This window comes from Corvus brachyrhynchos, unplaced genomic scaffold (genome assembly GCF_000691975.1).
Source record: "Corvus brachyrhynchos isolate BGI_N302 unplaced genomic scaffold, ASM69197v1 scaffold114, whole genome shotgun sequence".
In the NCBI taxonomy this organism is placed as follows: domain Eukaryota; kingdom Metazoa; phylum Chordata; class Aves; order Passeriformes; family Corvidae; genus Corvus; species Corvus brachyrhynchos.
The window spans coordinates 7,746,409-7,770,952 of NW_008238337.1; the positions used below are offsets into that span (position 1 = coordinate 7,746,409).

At 38.2% G+C, this 24,544-nt stretch overlaps 1 protein-coding gene across 1 annotated transcript in view; it reads left to right on the plus strand.

Moving 5' to 3' along the window:
• TXNRD2 (thioredoxin reductase 2) overlaps window positions 1-24,544 on the plus strand; it is a 37,617-nt gene that overhangs the window by 3,982 nt on the left and 9,091 nt on the right. The window contains exons 2-12 of the mRNA XM_017734736.1: window positions 262-449; window positions 1,151-1,207; window positions 1,799-1,943; window positions 2,262-2,336; window positions 3,162-3,240; window positions 4,190-4,252; window positions 4,615-4,685; window positions 9,420-9,439; window positions 9,799-9,890; window positions 11,186-11,360; window positions 19,765-19,901. Of these exons, the coding sequence (XP_017590225.1) occupies window positions 262-449; window positions 1,151-1,207; window positions 1,799-1,943; window positions 2,262-2,336; window positions 3,162-3,240; window positions 4,190-4,252; window positions 4,615-4,685; window positions 9,420-9,439; window positions 9,799-9,890; window positions 11,186-11,360; window positions 19,765-19,901 (1,102 nt within the window). The remainder of the gene's footprint in view (window positions 1-261; window positions 450-1,150; window positions 1,208-1,798; window positions 1,944-2,261; window positions 2,337-3,161; window positions 3,241-4,189; window positions 4,253-4,614; window positions 4,686-9,419; window positions 9,440-9,798; window positions 9,891-11,185; window positions 11,361-19,764; window positions 19,902-24,544) is intronic.

Below are 24,544 nucleotides of genomic sequence, written 5' to 3' on the forward strand. Positions count from 1 at the left end.
ACCCCGGCAAGACACACACGCACATAAAGCTTTGCGTCCCATAAGGTGACCCCGGAAAAAATATTTGTGTAGAACTGGCTGCTGTAATGCAGAGACCTGTACTGGATTTCAGTTGCATCAGTTATGAGTCTCTTGGGACATTGTGTAAAAATCGAATCTATTTTCTCACTTCGTTGGAATTACTTTATTTTCTGTATCTCATTCACAAAACCAGAGTAGACAGTTTAATAAAAAAACCCATAGTGCTAGAATAAAGTGAAGAAAACCCAAATCAGCAATAATCAATTGTAAAAATAGGTGTACTCTGATATTGTCCTTCTTACATACCTCTCCCATCTTCCTTGTCTGTTTCTTTTCCTTCTTTTTTCACGTCTTCTTCACAGGAAAGAATGAGTATGATCTTCTGGTCGTTGGCGGAGGGTCTGGAGGCCTTGCTTGTGCAAAAGAAGGTTTGTATGCATAAATAACTAACAGAAACTTTGGTTTAGCTTCAGTGGGGTTTAAGGAAACTAAGGGAAGTGTTACTGATAATCCTAAAGCTTTTTAAGAAGCATAGTACACTCCAGTACCTGCACATTAATCATTAACTTAGCTCCATACATCTAATCTGGAAACTAATTCACACCCTCAGGTGGTGTGATCTTGTTTAGCTTTCCTCTTAGCCTTTTAAAAAATATTTCTTCTTTTGTTATGGAAAAAACTAAAGAGCTTCAATTTCACTGTTGTAAAAGTGTTCAGAGTACCTCCACAGATACTGTATTTTTTTTAATACTATTTCTCATTTATGTGTTAAAACAACAATCCTTTCAGACTGTTTCCAAGAGCTGTTTAAGTGCTGTAGAGAACCTTGCCCCTATGTATGTCAGGGTAACGTTTGACAACCCACAGTGTTCTTAAACATCTCATTTGAGGTCAGATTGCATTTTTAGGGTCAGTGGAAGCTGGAGGCCCCCGTCTGGGTTACTAAGTGTCTTCCAGAGAATTTGCTGACTATATAGGCAGCTTGATACCTGGTCTGGTATCTTGAGTTAGACAGAAAAAACACCAGCTGTCATCTCCTGTATTTTATTTGTATCTATGCTACTAAAAATATTTATGTTTGTGTGTTTCTCCTTCCTCTAAATATCTTGCCTTGCTTCTTTGTTTAAAGCTGCTCAGTTTGGAAGAAAAGTGGCTGTTCTGGATTATGTTGAACCTTCCCCACGAGGTATGGAAGAGAAATACTAGGGTAATAATTGGAAATGCATATAATTCAGTTGCTCAGGTGAGCAGGTTGCTCCAGACAGCACAGTGTCCAAAGCCACACTGCGTGCTTTGCTTGGAGTAAAAGTCCTTAAGTCCAGCTTGTGCTACAGCTCGTTCTCTGCAAGATGAACCAGCTCTGCCTGCTCCCCTGCACATTAAGCTTGTTAGCAGTGTTTGGTGCTACCATTTGTAGTAGACTTTGGACTTAAAAAGTAAGAATATTCCCTCTGTCAAAATGTTATTTACAATTTCTAAAAACTACAAATTGTATCATGTTGAGGCTCCTCATGTACAATATATAAAATGAGATCTGCAAACATGGATGTTTAGTAACTGGATCTCCTGAGCTCTGAGATGGTTTGAATTTCAGAAGAAAAATACACAGAGATGTTTTTTATCAAAGCAAATGAGCATAAACAGAGTTAGAAACTGATCTGTAGGAGATAGTAAACTGTCTTGTTACAGAACGTTTTACCTACCATGTACCCAACTGCATTGTTACACTAATCTGATGCATTTACTTCTTTTTTCTTTTCTCCTTTTTTGTCCCAAGGAACCACATGGGGACTTGGTGGAACTTGTGTGAATGTTGGCTGCATTCCTAAAAAGCTTATGCATCAAGCAGCCCTTTTAGGGAGTGCACTTAAAGATGCCCAACACTATGGCTGGAATATATCCCAACCTGTTCATCATACCTGGTAAAGACTATTGCCCATCTCCACTCCTATGTGCTGCAAATGCATAGCAATAACCTTTTCCCAGGTGGTGTTTATAATGGGACAGTTAGGGAAGTGAATTTTGCATGGGAAATTTTAGCCTGGTACTTGTTTATAAACAGAACTAGTTACTGGTTTCTCAGGGCAGAAATTATGTTGATTTGGACTCAATAATTTGCTTTTACATCAAAAAAATACTGTAGATCATTCCTCATTTTTAGCAATTGCCTGTATCTTTTTGTTGCATAATCTGAATTTGTAATATGATGGTTTCATGTTCAGTTTCTTGTTTTGTGACAGGTCTGCGATGGCACAAGGTGTTCAGAATTATGTGAAATCCTTGAACTGGGGACACAGAGTGCAACTACAAGACAAGTAAATAAGACTTTGAAGTTCATCTTTCTTCCCACAGTCAAGGAGGTGCTCTTGCCCTTGTAGAATTGCAGAATTGCCGAATTGCCTTTGAAGTTTCAATCTAGAGCTAGTATTTTGAGTCTGTAAGTCTGTCCTGCTGAGGACTGTAAGTGGCCTTGTCAATGCAAGTGGTCTCTTCCTCTCCCATTTTCCATTTCTTTTCTGTGAAATAGTGGTCAACACTGACCATACACGAAAGCTTTCTAGCAGTGTAGTGATGCTCTCTTTAGTCTGGAGAGGTTTTGCATTAATATGAAGCAGTCAATGTTTCTTAAGATACTTTTGATCTTGTCCCCCAAAATTTCTATGCCATACAAACCCACAGTTAGCATTATGCTAGAGCAGCAGATTTTTTTTTTTTTTTTCTTTCAGTGAAGAAATGATTCCAAGTTTTTCTTTTTATAGAGAAATTATATTAATACAAAATATAACAGGTTCTAGTCTTGCTATAAAAAAAAGTCCCTTTTGTGTGTTCTCAAATGGGCATGGTATTAGAAATGCTATAGATAATGGAAAATGTCTTTTTTGAAGGTCAATAGCCTGATCTCAGAGTTTGTTTACAAGGTTAGTTACTTTTCTGTATAGAGGAGTTAAGTGTGACACAAGAGTTAAGTAACAAATTATGATAGAGCTGCAAACAGTCCTATGAAATGAGATTTCTTCCTTTTACTGCTCTATGCCTGTTTGCTGCCTTTTTTAGCACTTAAATACAGAAAAAGTAGCTGATTGTATTTCATACCTATTCTTGTTAAGTGTGCACTGCTGATGCTGTTTTCTTCTGAACAGGAAGGTGAAATATTTCAACATAAAAGGGAGTTTTTCTGATCCACATACAGTCCGTGGTTTAACAAAAGCAGGTAAAGAGGTGAGCTGCTGTGGTGATTTCTGCAGGGTTTTTCACGTTGAGCATTTCAGGTTTTTCTGGGAGCCACATTGTCCTTTGGCAAATTGCCTTAGGTATTCAGTATTGTTTTGGTGAGTGAGATTTGCATTTTCCACTTAGAGAAGTTGTTTATGAACTTGACTGGTGCCTACTGAGTCCCTGGCCTGACCTGTTAGATGCCATTGCTTTTCTCTGCAGATGGGAATGCTGAGATAAAAGATTTTTGTTTGATTTGGTCAGTTATCCTGATGCTTACAGAAATGTAAGTTCTGAGCATTAGGTTGCTCTGAGCTGTTTCCCTCCTTCAGCTGATTTGTAGGGGTGATTAACTTGGTAATACCAAATTGTGTGGGGGAGGCAATTAGTGTGAATGCACAGCTGGGTCACCTAGGAATGGTGGCCATTGCTGCATATTTAATGAGGCCTGAACACCTTTTTAACACCTTTTTGAGGGTAATTGTTTAATGTTACTGGTTAATATCAGCTTGAATATCAGGTTTTTGGGGGTAGGTGCCTAGGATTTTCTGGGAACATTGTCCTTTTGAAGTAGCTTAACTTCAGGCCTGAGACAGAATTTACTGTTACTATCTCTGTGCGTTTTATCCTGACCAGAAATTGATTGTAAAACGTTGTCATTTGTGCATAACTATTGCTTCCAAGTAGCCATCAAAGTCTTGCTGAGTGTAAGAACAATTGCAAGGGTAATATTAAAATAAAACCTGGTAAAGAATGGCTAGGAGAAACTCTTGCATGTATTAGTTTATTTTATCTCCATTCTTTTTTTTAATGCATTGCTGATTATTATGTCACGTAAATAGCAGATGGTAGTGCCAGCTTTCTCATTTATCACTCATTTATACATAGATGAAATCCAAAGACAGAAAAAAGGATTGCAAATGCTTGATTTTGATTTTTTAATTTTTGTTTGTAGACTATTGTTACTGCAGATAATATTGTCATTGCTACTGGAGGAAGACCAAAATATCCTACACATGTAAGTTACCCTTCCACTTGACAGCTCCAGTGCTTTGCTGGTTGAGTTGCAGAACACAATGAAGGAGGATAAAGAATGTAAAAATAAAGCAACATATGAGTGATTTTTGTACTTGTGTCACACAAAAAATTGTCTTTATATAAAGAATGGCTTTTTAGAAAAACATTTCCATAGAAAACAATTTGTTCCAATTTAGTATGTTGATGTTGCTCAGAGCTGGAGGATAATTCAGGTTGGAAGTGGGGAGCCCCAGATATATTCCCCTTGGTCTGCTGGCTATACTACAGCCAACACACCCCAAATTGCTATTAGCTTTTTTTGCTGACAGGATTTGCGCTGTAGATTCAACTGTGTGATCATAGATTGCAGGTGCACTGGAGCATGGAATCACAAGTGATGATCTGTTCTGGTTAAAAGAATCTCCTGGAAAAACGTAAGTTACCTTACCATGGCTGTAATAGATGCTGGCATTCCTACCTTTTCTATATGGCAAGGTGAAAAATGTTCAAAATTGCCTTTTATACACCAATTTTTCTTCTGTTTTCCTTCTGAAATGTGCTTTGCATTGCATCAATATCATGCTACCAACCTTCATTAGTAACCGATAGATCTTCCCCCTCCTCCTCTTACGAAATTCCCTTCTAAATTCAAATTACATATGCACTTTCACCGCGGTAGGTTGTGCTGTAGCGGTTACACCCCAAGTCACAAGAGGGCAGCATGAACTCACCCAGGGGCTGCTCAGTCGCTGTTCCTCGCCACGCGGGTGTGAAAGTGTTCCTCGATTAGGGGAGAAACTCCAGCATAATTTTGGTTTCTCCTGAGCTGTGGCAGTTCTGATAACAAAAGAAACTGTGATGAGACATTTGGGTTACTTTTGCCATTTCTTTTTCTTTGGAAGCTATTGTTTTACTGAGATACTAAAACACTGGTTTTAATGGAAATACGAAGATACCATAGTTGTTTTTTACAGCACATAGCACAGTAAGATTCTGAGTAAACTCTAAACTACAGAGCAATGTTCTGATGAAAATAATTGTGATAGGAAATGCAGATTTGCTAGCATGAAAGGCAGATAATGCTATTTTTTTTGTTGTCTCTGGAGAAACTCTAGAAAAAGCAAAAGAGACTTCAAACTATAATGCTGGTGTTTTTGCAAAAAAACCATAGTTGCTTCATGGCAGTGACTTTCTGCTATAAAAAATGCACTGGGTTAAGCTAAACATCAGATAAATGAGGCTTCTTAGTACAGTTTTAACAAGAAAGTAAATTTGCTGTTGTTTGTAGTGTATCAGTTACCTCTTGAATTTTGAAAACATGATTTATGTGAGGAAACCGTTTTTAAGAAAAGCAACACCCACACCAACAACCCCCCCCAAAAAAACCCCAAACCAAAATACAAGATTTATCCTTATAAGATGTTTCTGTGAAAATGTGGCTTTTGTCCAGTTGCTGCTAATGCAAGTTTTAACAGTGTAATGTGGGAGTCTAGTGTTTATATGTTGCATTCCTGAGATTTAGTCAAAATAAGCCTGCAGGGGCTACAGTAGCATTTCTGTGCTTTATCAGGCTGTGTCTTAGCAAATGAAGGAGGGAGTTGTTAAAGGTTTGTTTCTGTCGGATTTGTTTCTATTATAAATATTCCCAAGGTTCCGTTTAACACCTTTTGTTTTTAGTCTGAGCTGTGTTGTACTTACTCTTTCTTTTCTCCCTCTCCAAATGTACATATCTCAGCTACAAATTACATGCCTGGAGGTTATAGAACTGTCACTCCTGCAGTTATTCATATTAAAAAAAAAAAAAGGTAAACCATTAACCAACTTAAAAGTCCCTTAGATATACAAACATGGGGAAGGAACTCTCACTACTGAGATGAAGGGTTTTGACAGAGTGACTTAGAAAAGATGCCTTGAAATGTGTTGAGAATGAGTGAGAGATTGAGCAGGTGTGAACAAGGTTAGGTTCTGCTTTCCTAACTTTTCTGTTAGACACTGACAATGCCCAGGAACCCCCGGTTTTATACCAGAAAAGGTGAATAATGTGAGGCTGATGCTATGAATAAGTGCCAGCTGACATCTATTTTTCATCTAATGAAAAAGAAGAGCAAACATATGCCCAAATTACAGAAATTCTCATTCTTTTCCCTGTGTGATTTCTTATCCCTCCAATAGATATTTCTTTATGGGCAGCATGTGGCTTTTTACAGCACTTCCCAGGAGGCTCATGCTAATGAGGGAGTGATCATCCATTCACAGATGAATCAGATACCCTAATGCTGGAAAAATTATTTCCCATTATGTTAAATTGTTTGCCAAACATAAACCCCAGACTAGCAGATTTTAATCGCTTTAACTCAACCTATTTTCTGTACACCTTCAGAAGTTGTATGTTCTTATTGTAGGATAGGGAGATGTTATCTGGGGCTTTTTGTGAGAAAACATGTGTTGTACTGACTGTGCAGTCCCTGGGGCTCACAGAGCTGCAGCCTCCATGTCTGCACTCCTCAGAAGTTTAAAAGCATTGCTGTTAGAACTGGGAGATGCTGCAGATTGGTTTAGGGTAAGGCATAGGCCACAGGCCCTTTCAAAAACTTAACAAAATACTTCGTTGTCAGTGGAAATGCTGTTTGGGATGCATCTCCAAACGGTGAGATTTTAACAAGTCTGCGTAACACACTGTCGCGGGTTCGGTTTGTAACCGGGCGGAAACACCAATTTAGTGTAGTGGTTTGGTCCAAAATACTCATTACTGTTTATCTGCTGTGAGATAAGAATTAGGAGAAATGCAAAACAGGCACCAAACTTGAAAGAATATAAAGAAGTTTATTAACAGACCTAAAAGAAGAAAAAAAAAATTATACCACCTTCAGAACTCTCCTCCTCCCCCCACCTTCCTCCCTTCTCCCACTGACAATGTGAAAAGACAACCCTTAAGATGTTCAGTCTGTTTACCACTTCCATAATAACCTTGTTCAGTCCATTTAGAAAGAGAAGTCTCTTCTTGCTCATGCTATGAAAACATTATCACAACGAGACAGCCGCCCACTTCCAAATATTGTTCAGTCCATTTAGGAAGAGGAGTCTCTCTGCCTGCGTGTGAGTCCCTTCCCCCTACTTGCAGCTTTTCCCACAACTGCTTTCGAGGGTCCACTCTTGAAGTTTTTTGGGGTACAATTTTAAGGTTGAGCCATTCAGAAACAAAAACAGAGGCCCTTCTCCTTCCCTGGGAGCAAAGGGTCTTCATCATCTTCATCTTTAGGACTATCTCTGGGAGCATCGCTAGGGACTGAGGTTTTCTCCTTTCCCATTTGGAGCAAAAGTCCTCATCTGGTTCATCTCTCCCTGTCCAAAACTTCCCATGAAATTACAGCTGCGTCAGCATCTGCCTATCTCAGCGCAGGTGCTTTTGCTCACGAGTTGAACACTCCACCCCCCATATCTTCATGAAATTACAACAGGATACTCTGATATATCATAGCTTCACAACAGAATTTCAGCTTTAAGCATCTCCTCTCTCTCTTCCCTCAGGTTTTCAGCTCTTCACAGCAATAAAAAGGGTTAATCTCACCTCGGCCTGGCAGCTTTGCAGCTGGAATGTTGAATTTTTCTTATCAGTAGTGTAAAATACATTTTTGCAGCCCCAAGCAGGGCCTGGGCTGGGCCCACTGGGCCCTGCTCGGACCCTGCAGCCACCTGTCCCAGCGCCGGAAACGAGAGAGAGCTTGGAGGGGGAGTTTGTCTATTCTTAAATGTGGATCACAGAGGTGATCACAACTTTAAGTGGCTTAGAGAATTGTCCATATTCAAACTGGCCAGCTGATAGGTTCTATCAGTTCCCAGAGGAAACTGTAAGCACCCCTTAGCAAGGACGTCCCTTCCGGGACTATGCTTGCTAACCTATGACACACACAAACAGCAAAGGAGTGCAAGTGCAGCGTGTGCAGCAGCTGAGTGTTAATGGCTGCCTGGCTGGGCCTGCTTTTACCTGCAGAACAGAGACTGAGCATTCTGCCTTTTGTACCCAGCAAATGTAGGGAACTGAGGATGTGGTCAGGAGAGAGACAACTGCTGCAGTGTAAGGGGCAACTGGGGACAGACATGGAAACTTCTGTGCTGGAGAGCTGATACACCTCATAAACTGAAAGTGTTGATGGACAATTTCAATTATATTCTTGATTGAAAGGGTGTGAAATATTGAGAGAGATGGGAGCTAGAGTTTTATTGAAGAACTAAAGTGGATGTATTTGGTAAACACCAGTCTAAGTAAATCTATTAAAACCCATTTTCTATAATAGCATACTCAAATGTTTGAAGATAGGAAGGGCAAATATTTGGCATTTGGAAAAATATGACGATTAAAAAGCAGATGGTTATAAATCAAAATGAAATTTAGCAGTGAATAAAATCTTATATTGGGAACTGTAATCTACTTGATAGGAAGACATAATCTAATTGATAGACCATCCCCATGTGCTGAAAGATGAGCTGTCAGGGAAGAAGATCAGCCTGGCTGAATTGAGAGTTTTAGCTGGAACTCAGGAGAAAAAGGAGTGTTTATGCCCCCGGGAGAAGAGGGAGGACTGCAAGGATGCCATGAGGTTGTGCAGGGAGAAAATTGGAGGGGCCAAAACCCAATTAGAACTTAATCTGGCTACTGCTGTAAAAGGCAATAAAAATGTTTCTATAAATACAGAGCAACAAAAGGAAGGCTCAGGGGAATCCCCATCCTTTATTGGATGCAGGGCGGGGGGAAAAGCACAGCAATAAAGGATAAGGAAAACGCTGAGTTACTTAATGCCTTCTTTGCTTCAGTCCTTAATAGTAAGAGCAGTTGTTCTCTGGGTACCCAACCCCTGAGCTGAAAGATGGGGACAGGGAGCAGAATGAAGCCCCCATAAATCATGAGGAATTGGTTAGAAACCTGGTACACTACTTGGACATGCACAAATCCATGGGGCCGGATGGGATCCACCCAAGGGTGCTGAGGGAGCTGGTGGAAGAGCTCACTGAGCCATCCTTTACCAGCAGTCCTGGCTCACTGGGGGGTCCCAGCTGACTGGAAGTTGGCAAATGTGACACCCACATCAGCAACTGGTTTTTTTTGGTTGTGCAAGAATATGCACAAGCTCATTCCACTGCTTTATTCTTTTCTTCTTTTTATGTAACAGGTTGGTTGTTGGAGCCAGCTGTATCCTTTGAAAAGCCTGTGATGATCTATGATTATAAGTAGCATAGCTGTCTTTCCTGTGAAAGTTCAGTTTTCAGAATTCCTTTGCTCATTGGTAAGAGAATAGTAATAGTTTTCTATGCAGTAGCATCATGGAAATTAAAGATCAGCAGAGGATAAATTTTCAGGATCTTAAATCCAGTGTTAACTATGTTAACTGTAAGACTTCCAAGTTTTATTCTATGTACGAAAGCAAGCTAAAGATGTCTGTGTGAGGAGAACTTGGTATCTCCAAGTAAAAAGCCCATTTGCATACTACTCGTATATATTGTGTTTATACAAAATTATTGTTTATATTTGCTTAACTGGTGTGTCACCAGATGTTTCCCTGGAGTGTGCTGGTTTTCTAACAGGCATTGGATTGGACACTACAGTCATGATGAGGAGTATCCCACTTCGTGGGTTTGATCAGGCAAGTACAGAATATCTTACATCTCCTTATTTAGCAAATAAATTAAAAGATAGATTTGATTATTTTTATCTCCTAAAGAAAAAGTGTTGTTTGCTTCTCCAAACATTTCCTAGTACTTGCAGAGTTTTTGAGGTGGGAGTATTGTTGCTTAAGTGGCAGTGACAAACACCGCTTTTGTAGTGACACTAGTGACAGCTCCTGGTTGGATGTCACACTCTCCCACTTTGGAGTGGCTTCCCTAAAACTAGCAGCTTGTATGCTTTAAAACTGGTGGCATGTGTTTGCAAAACACTGTATAGGAATAATTATTGGGATTTACACTCCTCATTGAAGAAATCTACCCCTGTAACAGCACAAGGTCTGAGCATTCAGGGAATAGTGTGTGTGGCACTTGGTCAAACGCTTACAGTAGGGTTTGCTCTGAGAACTTGATCCTCTGTAGGCAGGAAGAGCACAATGGCCACACCAAAGCAGATAAAGTATTAATGGAGATAAAATAATTATGTCCAGTCTGCAGCCACATTGAGTCTGATGGAAACTGATTAGTGAGCTCTCACGTTTCTGAAGAGACAGAACCCTGCTGTTGCCTTCATATTAGTTAATATCAACTTTGAAAATAAAGTTTTGTAAGCTGAGAGAGCTTGTGTGTAGTTGTTCTATGTGAGTGGTTTTGTAATAACATCCTTTAAGTAATAAACATACTCTGGCAAGGTGAAACCTGAGTTCCTGCGGTCAAGAGCACTGACGTCTTTGAATAAACCTGTTGATGCCACACTTTACTACTTGAGTGTGGTGTGGCATTATTTCAAACAGGCTCTTAGGAAAAAATATTATTTCTTTTTTTTTTGCAGTAGAACTTTCCATGAAACCTTAGTGATTCATAGTCATTGCAGAGAAATGTCAGGTGTTATGGCAAAGGGGAATATTTATCTTCCACTGATTTATGAAAGTATTTAATTTTCATCAAACTACAAGAAAATGGTAATTATGGTAATAGTAAATTGAATATGCTCTAGATTGTGTAAACAAATGCTTTAAAAGCAATAGTTTTATTAATATACTGTTTTATTTTTTTGAAAATAATTTGTGTATGTAGGTGCCTCTTGGAAGGGAATTGCAGGTCATAGTGGCTCCCTAAATTACTGTGTGTTAGCAATGCATAGTAACTAAGTGATAAAGAATGTTTGAAATGCACAAGGTATTTACTGAGGTTTCCTGAACCCAGCTGAAGGAGGGGTTTACATTAAAAAGGTCATATATCTAAGAAAAAACAAATTTGTTTCACTACTCAACAGCAAATGGCTTCTTTAGTAACTGAGCACATGGAATCTTACGGCACAAAATTTTTAAAGAGATGTTTCCCAACTAAAGTTGAAAAACTGAAGAGCAACAGATTGCAAGTCACTTGGAGAAATGCTGACCTGAACACAGAAGAAACAGATTCTTTCGACACAGTTATGTGGGCAATAGGTAAATATGATTATCTTAATATTTCTTTGCAATGCTTTCCATTCTGAAAATGAAGTCACTTCATCATGGGGTCAAACAGCTCCCCTCTCCCCCCTATATATTAAATATTTAATGACTTAAACATTGATAGTTGTTAAATTCTTTTGTTGCGTGCCTGACTTGTTCATTTACAGTCTAAAAACACATTAAGGTTACAGTGAATGGAAGAAGAACTACTTTTGCATGAGCTGCAATAAATAGGAGACCATCTAGTCTTCCTCACTTTTACTAGAGTAAGAACATGAATTCCAGCAGCTCTGTGTTGCAGGTAGTGTTCTCTCGTAAGTCCATACTCTAGAGTGATTCATGAAGCTCTTCACTATAAGTGCATATTTATCCTGTTTAAGAGGCTACCATTTCTTCTAGGATTTTTTCTAAACTGTGCTGCTTAGGTTTGTTACTGCAGCCATCATCCAATTCAGAGAAAGAGAAGTAACTGTCTCTAAAAATCCAAGCTTATTGCAGGGAACCTTGAAACTATATAGCTTTTTGAAATCTGGTTAGGGACTTTCACGTATCTCAGACCCCTTGGAACTGATATACGATGACTAAGAGTAAATCAGTTTAAAAGAATGCTAGACAAATGTCTATGAGCATAATCACCAGAAATGGGAATTAAATCTGGGGTTTGCCTCCTTCAAGACAAATGCTACTTCCTGCGAGGACTAAGTGATATATGGTACAAGGCTCCAGACCACAGGAATGAAAATACTCCTTGGGTGTTGCCTCCCTAAGCTGCTCATTTGTTGCTGTTACGAGTCTGTGCTCAGTTCCTGTGTTGGTTCAGATGGGCTGTAAGCCCACCAGAGTAGGAGACCTCTTGTCTTTTGTGCTTATAAAGCTTTGTGAATATCTGGAATTCTAGATAAATAATGCATGACTAAAGGTAGTAGTGGTATTTGGCAGGCAGATGATATCTGGCAAACAAAGTAAATAGGCTTAAACATACTGCCCAAGAAATGTTTTGATGCAGACAAATAATCAGTTTTACTAACAGCTTTAGCAATCCCCATGACTAACTTTATTTTTATATTCTTTTTATCTGGGCACTACTGTTTTAGAGTAGTGGGGATGCATTACTCTTTCATTTGTTTATAACATGAATTTAGATTTTTGTGGTTGTAGAATAGATCCATTACAGGATCAGAAACAGATCATTTACAGCATTTAGTATTTTGCCCAGTGGACTTAATCTATTGTCCAGTTGTTCCATTTCCCTGGTTAAGTCAGCTTTATGTCTTCCTAATACCCCAAACAGAGAGCAGGCTGTGCATTGTGACAAATGTTTTCTTTTCCTTTCTGTAAGTACTACTCTCTTAGAAGTGCATTGGGCTCTACAAATTGTGGAAACAGCCTATAATAATGGATTATTCTCATCAGAACCAATCAAACAGACTAGTGCTTGCCAAGAGCAAAAAAAGCTCATGCTATCTGGACACGTGACAATCCTGAAAACTGTAGAATAATATTCATGAGGTGAGATGAAATGGTTCCCAAAAAGTGGGTTTCTAAATGCTGTATTTGATTTTTCTTAAGCTTTCTGGTAAAAAACCCAACCCATTCTGTGGTTCGATGAAAAGTACACTGAGTTGGAGACACACATGTCAAATGTCAAATCAATTTGTTTACTTTTGTCTAAGATGGAAAAAAGAGTTATTAAGTTAAAATAATAATAAAAAATCTTGGTTTGCTGTTAATTATAATGGAATAAGGTTGCATGATAGACTATTGCAATCCAGTTGTAACATGAGTTTGCTCACTATTTCAATGGAGGAACTACATGTATTACAATTTTTGCCATAGATTTGAGTTACAATCCGTATTTAGAAACAGCAAAATGAATAGTTTAAGGATTTTGTGTTGACTTTTTTTAGTGTTCAAATTGGCATTCCACCGTTAAGGATTAAACACATTAACAGTTAAAGCTGGTTAATTGGTGTGCAGTCCATTTGATTCATTGTTTTGCTCTGTATCAACACACCCACACCAGGTGTCTCAGATAATAGGCTGGGAAACTTGGTGGTGTTGAGGATTTCCTGTCTGCAGATGTGCCAGTTACAATACTGATTGAAGCAAATCAGCTTGTAGAGTTGGTTAAAAAGCAACTGCTATTGTTAACTAATTGTAGCCTAAATTATAGTACATATTTCCTTTATTTTTGCCAGTGCATCATGGAATTTTAGTAGGATTTTATGAATAATGTTAAAAATAGTTACTGACAGTGGCACAGTTTAATAAGCTACAGTACTGTCTCTAAATGTCAACCCTTTAAAAAGAAAATTAGATTGTGTTTCTATGAGGAGTCTTGTTTTGCTGTTGGAATGTGTGATTTTCTGCTTGTATGGATAAGCCAATAAAAGCAGGCACAATGCTCTCTTTGTTTTTCTAGCAGCTTTTTTTAACTAGTCAAAATATTTGAGGGGAAAAAAAAAGAAATCTCATTTTGATACATTTTACTGTAATTTAAAAGTTTTAATCCTAAGTTTTGTAGGTAACTGTCATGGACCTGTGATACTATATACTGTTACATTCCAACTCAGTGCAAGAGCTTGTTCTTGACCTTTATTTGATTTTTCCAGTTTAGCTCTATATGTCCCTCTGTCTTACTAGTGCTGTCTTTGACTTTTAGAGAATTCTCCTGAAATGGTAAGATTTTGAGGTTTTTTTGTTCAATGTAGAACCAATAAACTTTTACTATTATAAATATATATCTTCCTATATATATCTCCCTGCCCTTAATGACATACAAAAAATATTTGTTAGATACCTAATTTACCTGAGCTCCAAAGCAATGGTAAATGTGTGCATGTACAGATTAAATATGGGGTCTTCATCCAAAAGGAGTAGAGATTGTCACCTTTGTAAAGCAGATGCAACTTCTGAGCTGCAGGGCAAAGTTGCGGGAGATCAGGCTTTGTAGGGAGGGTTCATTTCAGCTGTTGAAGGGCTGAAACCTGTGGATGGAGTGCAGCAGTTGCAAACAGCTAATATATAAAAGGAATTTGTGGTAAGTAGTATTTCCATGTGAGTTTGCAATAGATGTCAAAAAATCACTGCTGTAACTGAAATTTGATTATTCACAAAATCCTTAGAAAGGATACCAAGTCACTCCATCTCCAGTGGGGTCCAGCTCTCTAGAGGAGCAACACTGCATTGATGATTACACTAAGCAGATATTTGCAAAATAGCCTGGAATTAGTTTGTCAGAGAATGTGAGGTTGTGTACTTGTAAACTGTAACAGAAAGAGCAATGACCAGCAGCAGATTTTAAGTTTAGCTTTATAAAAAGAGTTTTCTCCTTCATGACTGCAGTGGAACAACCATTCTCAAATTTCAATGCATTTGTAAGCTTAGAGGATCCTGACTGTGTCTTTGAAATAATATCATCTTTGCTGTAAAAAAGAACTACAGCTCTAGGTCAGTGTAAAGCTGAACAGGTATCAGGTGTTGCACATCATAGGCTATCAAGCACATTGTCCTTTGTGTCAGAGTGGACATTGGGCAGATTTATTTTGTTGTGCAGTAAAATAGAATCCTCACTGTTCAGTATCAGAAAGGGTTAAGTACATAACATTTTTTGTAATAGTTTTCTTCAAGGCTTACAGCCAAACCGGTTTGAATTAAGAAGGGAAACAAATTTTGTTTGGAGATTTTCTGTGAAAAGTCCCATATGGTAAAATATTGCTGTCAACTCCTGTGAGCACATCTCTGCCAGCCCCTGTAGAAAGGGGAATGGGCCTTAGATTTGTCTTGGCAAACAAAATCTTGCCATCGAGTTTTTAACCTTTGAACTATTCTATGAAAAATAATGCACCTTGGTTCATCTCAGAGAACTCTTAATGCTAATGTGTTGTGGTTTGCTGAGGCTCTTGGTCTTTGTTCTGAACTTCCCATGTCTCTCTCTTTCTTATTAACTTAAATTCATTACTCTCTTGGTAAGATATGGCTTCTGCAATCCTAATGAAAATTGTCATTCCCATTATATCAGGCAGTGCTTTTAGGTTTTTTCCCAATATCTAGTTTTAAGGACATTCAGTCAGACTTTATTCAGCAGGGCTATTTTTAATGTACTTTTCCCTTCATTTGTTTAACCAACCTATAAACATTGAATGTAACCTTTATTTTATGCTACTTACTTTACCAGCCTGTAACTACAAAAATAACTTGTTCATGTGCCAGGCTCTGCCTCTAAGTCTGCATGTGAAGAAGGTTGGATTCAGAACTATTTCAGCACTAAGGTGCTATTTGAGTTGATAGGTGATGCTAGCCTTTACCTGAATAATGGTATAAATAGATTTAAAAATGGCAGAAAATTACTCCAAAGGAATTTCTTGGAAACAGTATAATTACAGTTTGTGCAGAATACAGGTTCTGTTCACCTATAAGTGCCAAGGAGATTGAAGCCACCTACCTCACTTGGGAATGGTGGTTGAGTACTGGGTTTTGAGACTGCCAAGCCATCCTTTGAAACCAAACCTTTGGTTAAAGCAAGCTTTGTGTGGGAGAATTAATGTAAGAGTGAACTGTAGATTTCTTCTCAGAAAATGTTTCCAGCCCACTTCACTTTTTACAGGACCTTGAGAACAAGAGAAGTAGAATTTTAGAAGCCTGTCCCATGCTGTAAGTTTTTAATTTGGTTACATGTCACTTGGAGTTGCTTTTGTTGTTAACTCAGGTGTGCAGGGGATGGCCATGGCCAGGTTTTTGCACTACAAGCTTTCTGTTGAGAGGACTTCTCAGTGTAAAAATTATTAGCCAGTGCTGCAGGAGAGAGTGCAGTGAGCAGCCTTGGCAGAGAGCCAGTTACTGCCCTAGCACTGACTAAGGGCCAGATTTTTTTTCAAATTGTGGCAGGCATTCTGGAGGTTTATCAGTAATGGATGTAATGTTCAAAAGCATCCTTGTAAAAATGGTGCACACTATCAATGTGATAAAGGTTCTGAACTTTTTTTAACCTTACTTAATCTTACTCTAGTCAATATTTTCCTGTAATCTGAACAGTAGTTACACTGAATTGGTTTTATTAGTCATTATCAGCTGGTTATGTTTTAGTGAACATCCTGTGGGTTTTAGGAGACACTTGAAGGAGGAAAGATTAGTGGTCTTGAAACTAATTTGGGGGATGTGTCAGGCACTCAGAACAAAGAGTGCAGAACAGAGAAGAGAGTATTGAGACTGGGAACACAGACAAGATTTTGATTAAGGTCTGACTGAGGTGAGACTGGATAAAGTTAGAAAATGATGTGTCAAAATGCCCATGTATAGGGAAGAAGTGGAAAATACTATTGGGCTTGAACTTTATTCCAGAAAAACTGTCCTGTCACCCAGAAGGATCCTCACAGTGGCCATCTACAATAAAACGCACGGTTGGCTCCAATATGGATTTTTCAAATGTTGAGAGGCAAACAGGCATTCCAGTTTCTGTGGTTAAGAAACTCTGGAAGACCCATTATAAAATTCTGCTGTCAGCTGCAGTTTATCACCCTGGGAAATCTTACTGGATGCAAGAGTATGCTATCACTCATTTACCACTGCTACTTACCTGACTGTGCCTATTCCTCTGGCTTCTTCAGAGTTTAACTGCTTCAGTCTCCACTGTTGAGGGTCCTGCACCTAAAGGTCACAGCAGCCTGATACTTCTTCCCCTTGTTCTGTGTGCAGGTGTGATTACCAGAGCCCCTGGGTGATGGGGCACAAATGCCACATCACAACACAGCCAGCCTGGCCAGGGTCTCTGATGGGAGCTTCAACCACTCTCCTGTCATTCCCTGCAGCAAAACTGGCTGGCAGCCCCTTTAGGAAGCCATGTTGCTGGATTTTACAAAAACAGGTCAAAAGTTGTTCTTTGCTTTTAAAGTTAAAAGCAAATGGGGACAGGCACTGAAAGCCGGGTTCTGTGTGGTTTTCACAGCTGTGTGGTAAGTGTATGGGTCTATGAAAGATGAGATTATGGTCTGCTATTCGAAGTGCAGGAGGCAGGTAACCTTTTTAAGGGTCAGATTTGAGTTGCACCTTGCTGCTAGATGTCTGGCATATTATTTTGCTGTTTTGAATGAAAGCTAAATCTCATCTTATGTCCTATACAATCATACACTCCTGTTCTTTGGCAATTTCAGGACATCTTCAAACTAAAAGCCATGTGCTGATTTTAGGCAAAGGGTGGGTTTGTGTGCCTGGCAGGATTTGGGATCTTAGAAATAAGCTGTGAAGTCATGCTTTCCTGAATTTGTAAATGTGAAAAAATTAGGAGTTATGGGTATGAAATGAAAGTCTTACTGAGAAGTGGTGAGAATTGATTCTATAGTAGTAAACAAATGTTGGGAAATACCAGAACTCCCTGAATTTGGCACTATAACCTACCAAGACATGCTGTATAATAATGAGCCTGAGCTACTGAATTTGAGATGAAGCAAGATCAGTAAGTATAATTCTGGTTTATGGAGGTGAACCTGCATGGGACTAAAGGCCAATAAAGCTTCAGTTCAGTGTTTTAAAATTTTGGTTTTGCTTTCAGAAATAATAGTTAGGCAGTAAAATTGAGAGAGAGACTTCACTGTGAGAGGCAGCTCATTTTTTTGTAACTCTTAACTATTAATACCGGGCTGTACATGTGTTAAAATAGACTGGAATGGAAAGGTTAAGTGTTATCCTGCAGATTTGATAGACTCAACTGTTGTTGTCACAGGTCTTTAAATTACTCTATTGACAGTTTTTCTTTTTTTCCTCTTTCAGTGCCTGCCATTGCGTGCTAAGTTTTCTCTTGGCTCTGCCTGGCAGGAAAAAGGGGAAACTAGAAAACCCCATTAGTTGTCCATTTGCAGAATACCCAGGCTTTACTCTCAATACACAAAGAAATACAACGGTAGGAAGTTGTTTCACATCCGAGCCAAGATAAGGTCCTGGAGGTTTATTATTTTTGTTGCCTGATAGCATCAGGACTGGGGAGCAGGGGGCAGAGAAGGAACAGCAGATCAGCATCCCATGGGGACAACAGAAGGGAAGACAGACAGATAGCCAAGTGCCGACAGCTTCAGTCAGTACTCCCAGAGGAAGTGTTGGTTTCACCAGATGAAATTAATACACAGAAGTCTTTACAGAGGCATTCAGATGTGACATTGTTTGAGGGGCCTGGCTATATGGCAGATGTATAAAGCAGTGAATCATATGTTTACATATAATTAGGTCTGTATTGACAAGCCAGGTTTTCCTTTTGTTTAATAATTTCCTACCTTAACATCAAAGAGGTTGTTTGTATAATGAAAACACATTTCCCTTTTTGTTTTGCTTTGCTATAGCTCTGTATTATCATCAAATGCAAAAATCACAGCTAACGCAAAGGAGACCTGTATGTGTAGATATATCCATATTCACTTAAAGCCTCTAAAACAGATACAATGTTATAAAATTTCCTTAATTTGGATATATTCAGGTAATTTTTTTCCTATGTGATCCTGTGTAGCCTTAAAAATTTTGTGAGTACCTCATAATTTCACTGAGCTTATTAACTTTCAAACAAGTTGGATAGGCTTTAAGATTCCGATTTCTGGGTCGGGAATTGCTTCCTTAGATACTTTATAGAAAGCTCAGTGTAATGCTATTAAGACTTCGGTGATCTAAGGGGTAACTATGCAGAAAACTACAAAAATATGTTTTTAAAATATGAGATAATTTGATATCATTGGAATAGGAAGCTGTAATAAAATCTGGGCTTGGTTGGATTTGCCTCATTTATTTTTAAATACATTTAAAATAATGTTTCTAAACTCTACAGAAATAGCTCAAATACAGTTTGAGATAACTAAATCAGCATTAAGGACTTGAGAGTAAAGTTGATAAAATTTTTCATCTAAGCTGAGGGAACTAAAAATAAGTATATTCAGATTACAAGAAACAAGGACTTCAGGAATGTTTAAAATTGAACAGCATTATTAATTTTTATCCAAAAAATATACGCAACACACTGTTGGCAATGAGTGCCATTTTATTGGAAATTTTCAGTATAGAAGTTGCTTAGTTTTTATATATATATTTGTGCTACATTAGGAAACCGAATTTTAAATGTTCAATAACTATTAAGTCGTGTGTATTTTGCACTTTTTCCAGTGGGTGCTGTCCTCCATATTTAAAAAGGATAACCCTCTGAAGTCTGAGCAAAGGCAATAATGATCGAGCTCCTTTCACACAGAATGTCATATCCATACTTTCCACGCCTGCAGCTTTTATAAGTTTTGTCATGTTTCTGCTTGGACTGTCAAATAGCATGAAGTTCTTGGAGACCCACAGTGGAGGATGCCAGCTTTTTAGATTAACACTGCTGAAGTTTTCCAATAGCTTTTACTTTAATTTCTTTTTTTTTTTTCTTAAGGCCGAGTCCCTGACACCAAAACTCTCAATTTGGAGACAGTTGGAGTGAAAACTGATTCTGAAACTGGAAAGATTATTGTTGATGCCAGTGAAGCTACTTCTGTTCCTCACATTTATGCAGTTGGAGACATAACAGAGGTACTGAGTCTACATAAACTATTTTACAATAACAGGAAGCCAACTTTGTTCCTGACTAATAACTAGTCCCCAGATGTCGTCATGCTCTAGCATATATCTTAGTGTTTTGCACTTTTTCACTTGGCAGAGCTGGAGTGTTTATGCCAGCCACCTGGGCCAGTAATTTCCTTCACAGGGATCCTGTGAAGTATCTCAGCATGAGAGGTTATTGCTGATGTTTATCAGGGAATGCATCATTGGTCACAGGCTAATAATGATGTCTTTATCACTTCAATTATCTTTCTAATAATGTTTTTATCACTTTTGACATATGACTTCATACTGTCTGTGAATGCTGAGTTAAAGCAGTTCTTACCTTCTGTAGCTGAATACATTTACTGGGAATGACCGTGACAAGTTCTGTGATTGCATTTGGAGTATTTTGGGTGTTAATAGAGACTAATCACAAAACAGCTTTTCAGCTCTCTGATGGAAAATGCTTCTGACAAAAGTTCCTTCCTCTAGAATAAGAAAAAGTAATTGCTGGAAATACTAAATGCATTTGACTTTTGCTCATGATTCATGAATGATTATACCAAATAAACATGAGGGGTGTGGGGTTTTGTTTGGGTTTTTTTTCTTGTTTTATAAGGAGGGGACATTATAACTTAAGCAAAATAATTTACTTGTTAGAGAGATAAAACCAGATTCTATGGCCTTATTCTAGTGCTATTGATAATCTATAGTCATATATGATAAGTATGTCTTGTTACGATAAATGTGCACTTAAATACCTTCAATCTGCCAATTTTCTTTTTACATAAGAGCTCAGATTATCTGTTGTAAGTTGGGCATCTTCAAATATGTTGACTACTAAAAAATGTTTGTCTGGATTCTGAACTGTAGATTTACAGGGGAATGTTGTCATCATCTGTCCGCTGTGCCTGCAAAATTTGGGCAATATGTAGAATACAGAGGCTGGGCATTGCAGGATGCAGAGTTCTCTCACCTGTTACTGAACCTTATGGAATTGAGGTCTTCCTATCAAGATTGTTTTTCATATAGTGCAGGCATCTGCTTTACAAGTCTGGTAAAGTTAAATACTGTAACAATATCCAAACACTATATACAGTATAATTTTAGAGAAATTTAAAAGATTTCTCCTTCTGCCATGTTTAAAATATTTTAAAGGTCTCTCAAATGTATAAACCCTACAGGTGCTTTTAGTTTCTGAAGAGATGTAATGGGTTAGATGATGACTTGGGAATAGCCCTGCAAATTTCTGATTGGGCTCTGGAGCTGCCAGAGACACTTAAATCTCATAAATCTGCTGACCACTCCTGACCTCTTCCCTCTGTGTAGACATGTGTTTCTTCCTGTCTGTCTCCATCTTCATGTGAAGGATTTGCCATTTCCTTTTAAATTGTGTTAAAACTCTTTCCTTCTCAGGTATTTCTCCTTTTTTTCCCTCCCCTACTCTACACAACTTCTCTGTCCTGTTGTCCTGTCCAGTCACTCAGAGCTTTGGGATTTTGTAGAGTTCCTCTCCTTTCTTCTCATTTCACATGCAGATTCCCTTTATATTTGTCACTTCTTGCCCTGGGATATTTCCTAAAGTCCACTTTCTGCCCACAATAACCTCCTACACCTGCTTATTCCTGATACATATGCCTTGGCTGGGCCTCCTGCTTTCCAAAATTTTCTTTTTAATTTCATCCAAGAAGCAGTTGTTAGAGGCAATGCTGGCAGGGCTTAGATTCTCTTGCTTATTTTGCTGCCAATCTGCAGTGTTATTTTGGGCAAGTAATTTCCTTTTGGATGCTTTTTGTCTTCTGCCCTTTGAGGATTTAGTTAAATAAGAAATATAAAGTTGGAGGCAGGATGCTCTCCTCTTTCATACCCTGGATCTAAAAAATCATGTCTTCATTTATTTGTCATTTTCATTTTGTTGTTAAAACTTGGATTTCCTTTTCCTGCTTTTGTCCTCATTAGTGCAGATTTTTGAACTTGAGTGGTTCAATAGACACTTCTAAATATAAGTGTTAAAAACAACAACACAGTTCTACGCTGTGCCCAGTGTACAATTGAGGGAGAAAATGAAAAAGTTAAGTCAGTGCTCTCCAGAAATATTCCCTTAAGCTTTTATCTGCATATTGGCTCAATGCAGGGAATTAAAGAGATTGTCATATAGTACTCATACATTCAAGTGTTTAGAGATAAAAAGAATTACTGCTGCTATCTTATCTGAATTCAGCACAATGTAATTCCACTTGCTAAGCAATGAAATTTATTTTATTTGAGTACTTAAATTAGTTTAGGTTTTTTTTTAAAGCAGAATTAATTTAGATAATAAATTTCATTGGCATGGGAACCAGCACTGAAAGAAATTTCTGTGTTGGTGCACATCTCATTAACACACACACGAGAATCAAGTGCATCCTGCTAAGAACCACAAAGCTGCAGAGCTTGGTTGTGGTACTTTCTGGGTGTGACCTACCAAAAGGGCACAGGAAGGGCAATCTTGTTTCCTGTGAGTGAGCATCAATGATCCTTAAGAATCATTATAAGAATTATTTTTACCTCCAGTGTTCCTGCTCAGGATTTCTCTTTGCTCTGCTTTGTCTCTGTCAGAGTTTCTTTGCTAACATGAAGTGCTTCTGCTCAAATTTTGCAAGTAGTTCCCAAGCCCTCCTCCCTCCTTTACCACTCCACACTGAATAAACACTAAATTGCTACCAAAAAGCAAGAACTACTTTTTTGGTTTGAATTCAGTGCCCTGGCTGGAAGGGGAGTGAGAGAGGGGGCAGGCGAGTTTCCTGATTGCTCAGAGTGACTGTTTTCATTTGGAAGTCATACCCAGCTGGTACGAATGGGAAACTATGTGTGCATGAGTGTCTTGTTGCACCCCTGTATGACAAATGGAATCCTAATGTTACCCAAGATGTTCATATGGAAGACAGGGGGAAAAAATCTTCCAGATGTCAGTCAGTTTGTGTACCCTCAAAAAACATTTTTTGTGTTTTGGCAAAATATTATTTTCAACTGACAGGTGAAATTGCATTTCAGCATTTTCGTTTTCTGTGCTCAGGAAGAGGAAGATCAAGCTGGAATTTTAGTTTGAATCTTTTTTTTCAGTGCTGATATAAACCCTCTGTGTTAAAATACTTCCTCCAGTAGTGTTCTTGTTGAAAAGCATGGCACACACTCTAAAGACATTTTCTCAGAAGGAGGTTTATCACATGGTCAGGCCACTACATCTGTCATATTTCAAAGGGTGTTACAACAAAGATGTGTAGAGAAAGTGGAATGTACAGTATGTTGCTTTGAATAGAAATGAGACCAAAAAGAGTTGTGTTAGAACAAATACACATCACTTCAAAGCTTTTTAAACTCTCTTAGGACCATCACGGTTAAATGTATAATCCATTGGAGGATTCTTATGAACAATTTGTATCCATAATTATCAGCAGAGTAGTTCTACACATGACTGCAAAGTGAATGTTCATTTCAAATATTTACCAAGGAAGGTCTTTAAGTCATTGTTTATGAGGAATTGGGCTTTATCTGCATGGGTGTTTTAGTAATTAGTTGGGTTTTATGGAATGCATGGCAGTGCTTTCACAATTTTATCTCTCGTTCCAATCTTCTATTCATTTCTGGAATGCCAAAACAACATACATTTCCTGCTACAGAAATGATTGGCAGACATGTTTCAGGCAAATGTGTATAAGAAAAAACAAATTTCATCTGGTAAATTACATTTACAGACTTGAACATCAAAATGAAAAATTGTGACTTGACACAATGTGATGTTAGAAGGAAAAAGGGATAGACTTGCAGTTTTGTGATTTGTCATGAACTGTGGAGGAAAAATAGATTAGTCTTCATTAACAATTAGAATTGTGATTTCTGTTATCAGGTTAGATATAATGTTTCAGATTGCTTTTTGCAATGGAACTTTTAAGTGGTTATTAGTACAGATTAAAGTCTAGATGCCTATTAATATGTAGATAATTTATATGGTATGTGTACTGAAGAAAATGGTAGCTAAAACCATGTACAGAGTCCATCTACCAGTGTAGAAAAAAGGATAAGCTGGTAAAGAGAATGGATTCCAGTAAATGCTAAAAAACTTCAGGATAATGAAAAAGAAGTGAAAAGCTTTGAATGTGTGTGGTGGGGAATCCTTATTTTATTTTCTGCTGAGAACTGATTTTGAGAGCTTATTGAATGACTGCCTCCAAGTGGGGCTTTGCAGGAGTGTGACAAGTGTGGTATCTAAATAGGACCTGTGTGAATCAAAACTTCACACATTTTATAAAGCATTCCATGTTGTCCCCCAAAGGTGTTTCTAAGTTATGGTTTTCTTATGTCTCCACATCATTCCTTCTGGACTTGTGACCTCTTTTCTCATGTCAGACAAGCATTTTGATGATATGTATTGGATGAACTCTTAATCAATGGGGTTTTTTTATTAGATTTATGAATTTTGTTTGGTCTCATTAACTTATACATACTGTTATTCCTTGGACTTGAAAATATTCTCTTGCAAATGCCTTACTTCAATTTGCAAAAACGTTCAAGTTCTTTAAAACCAGCTCTGCAGTTCTGATGCTCCAGTGGTAGTGTGCCAGCACTCAGAATTAGGGTTCTGGCACAGCCAT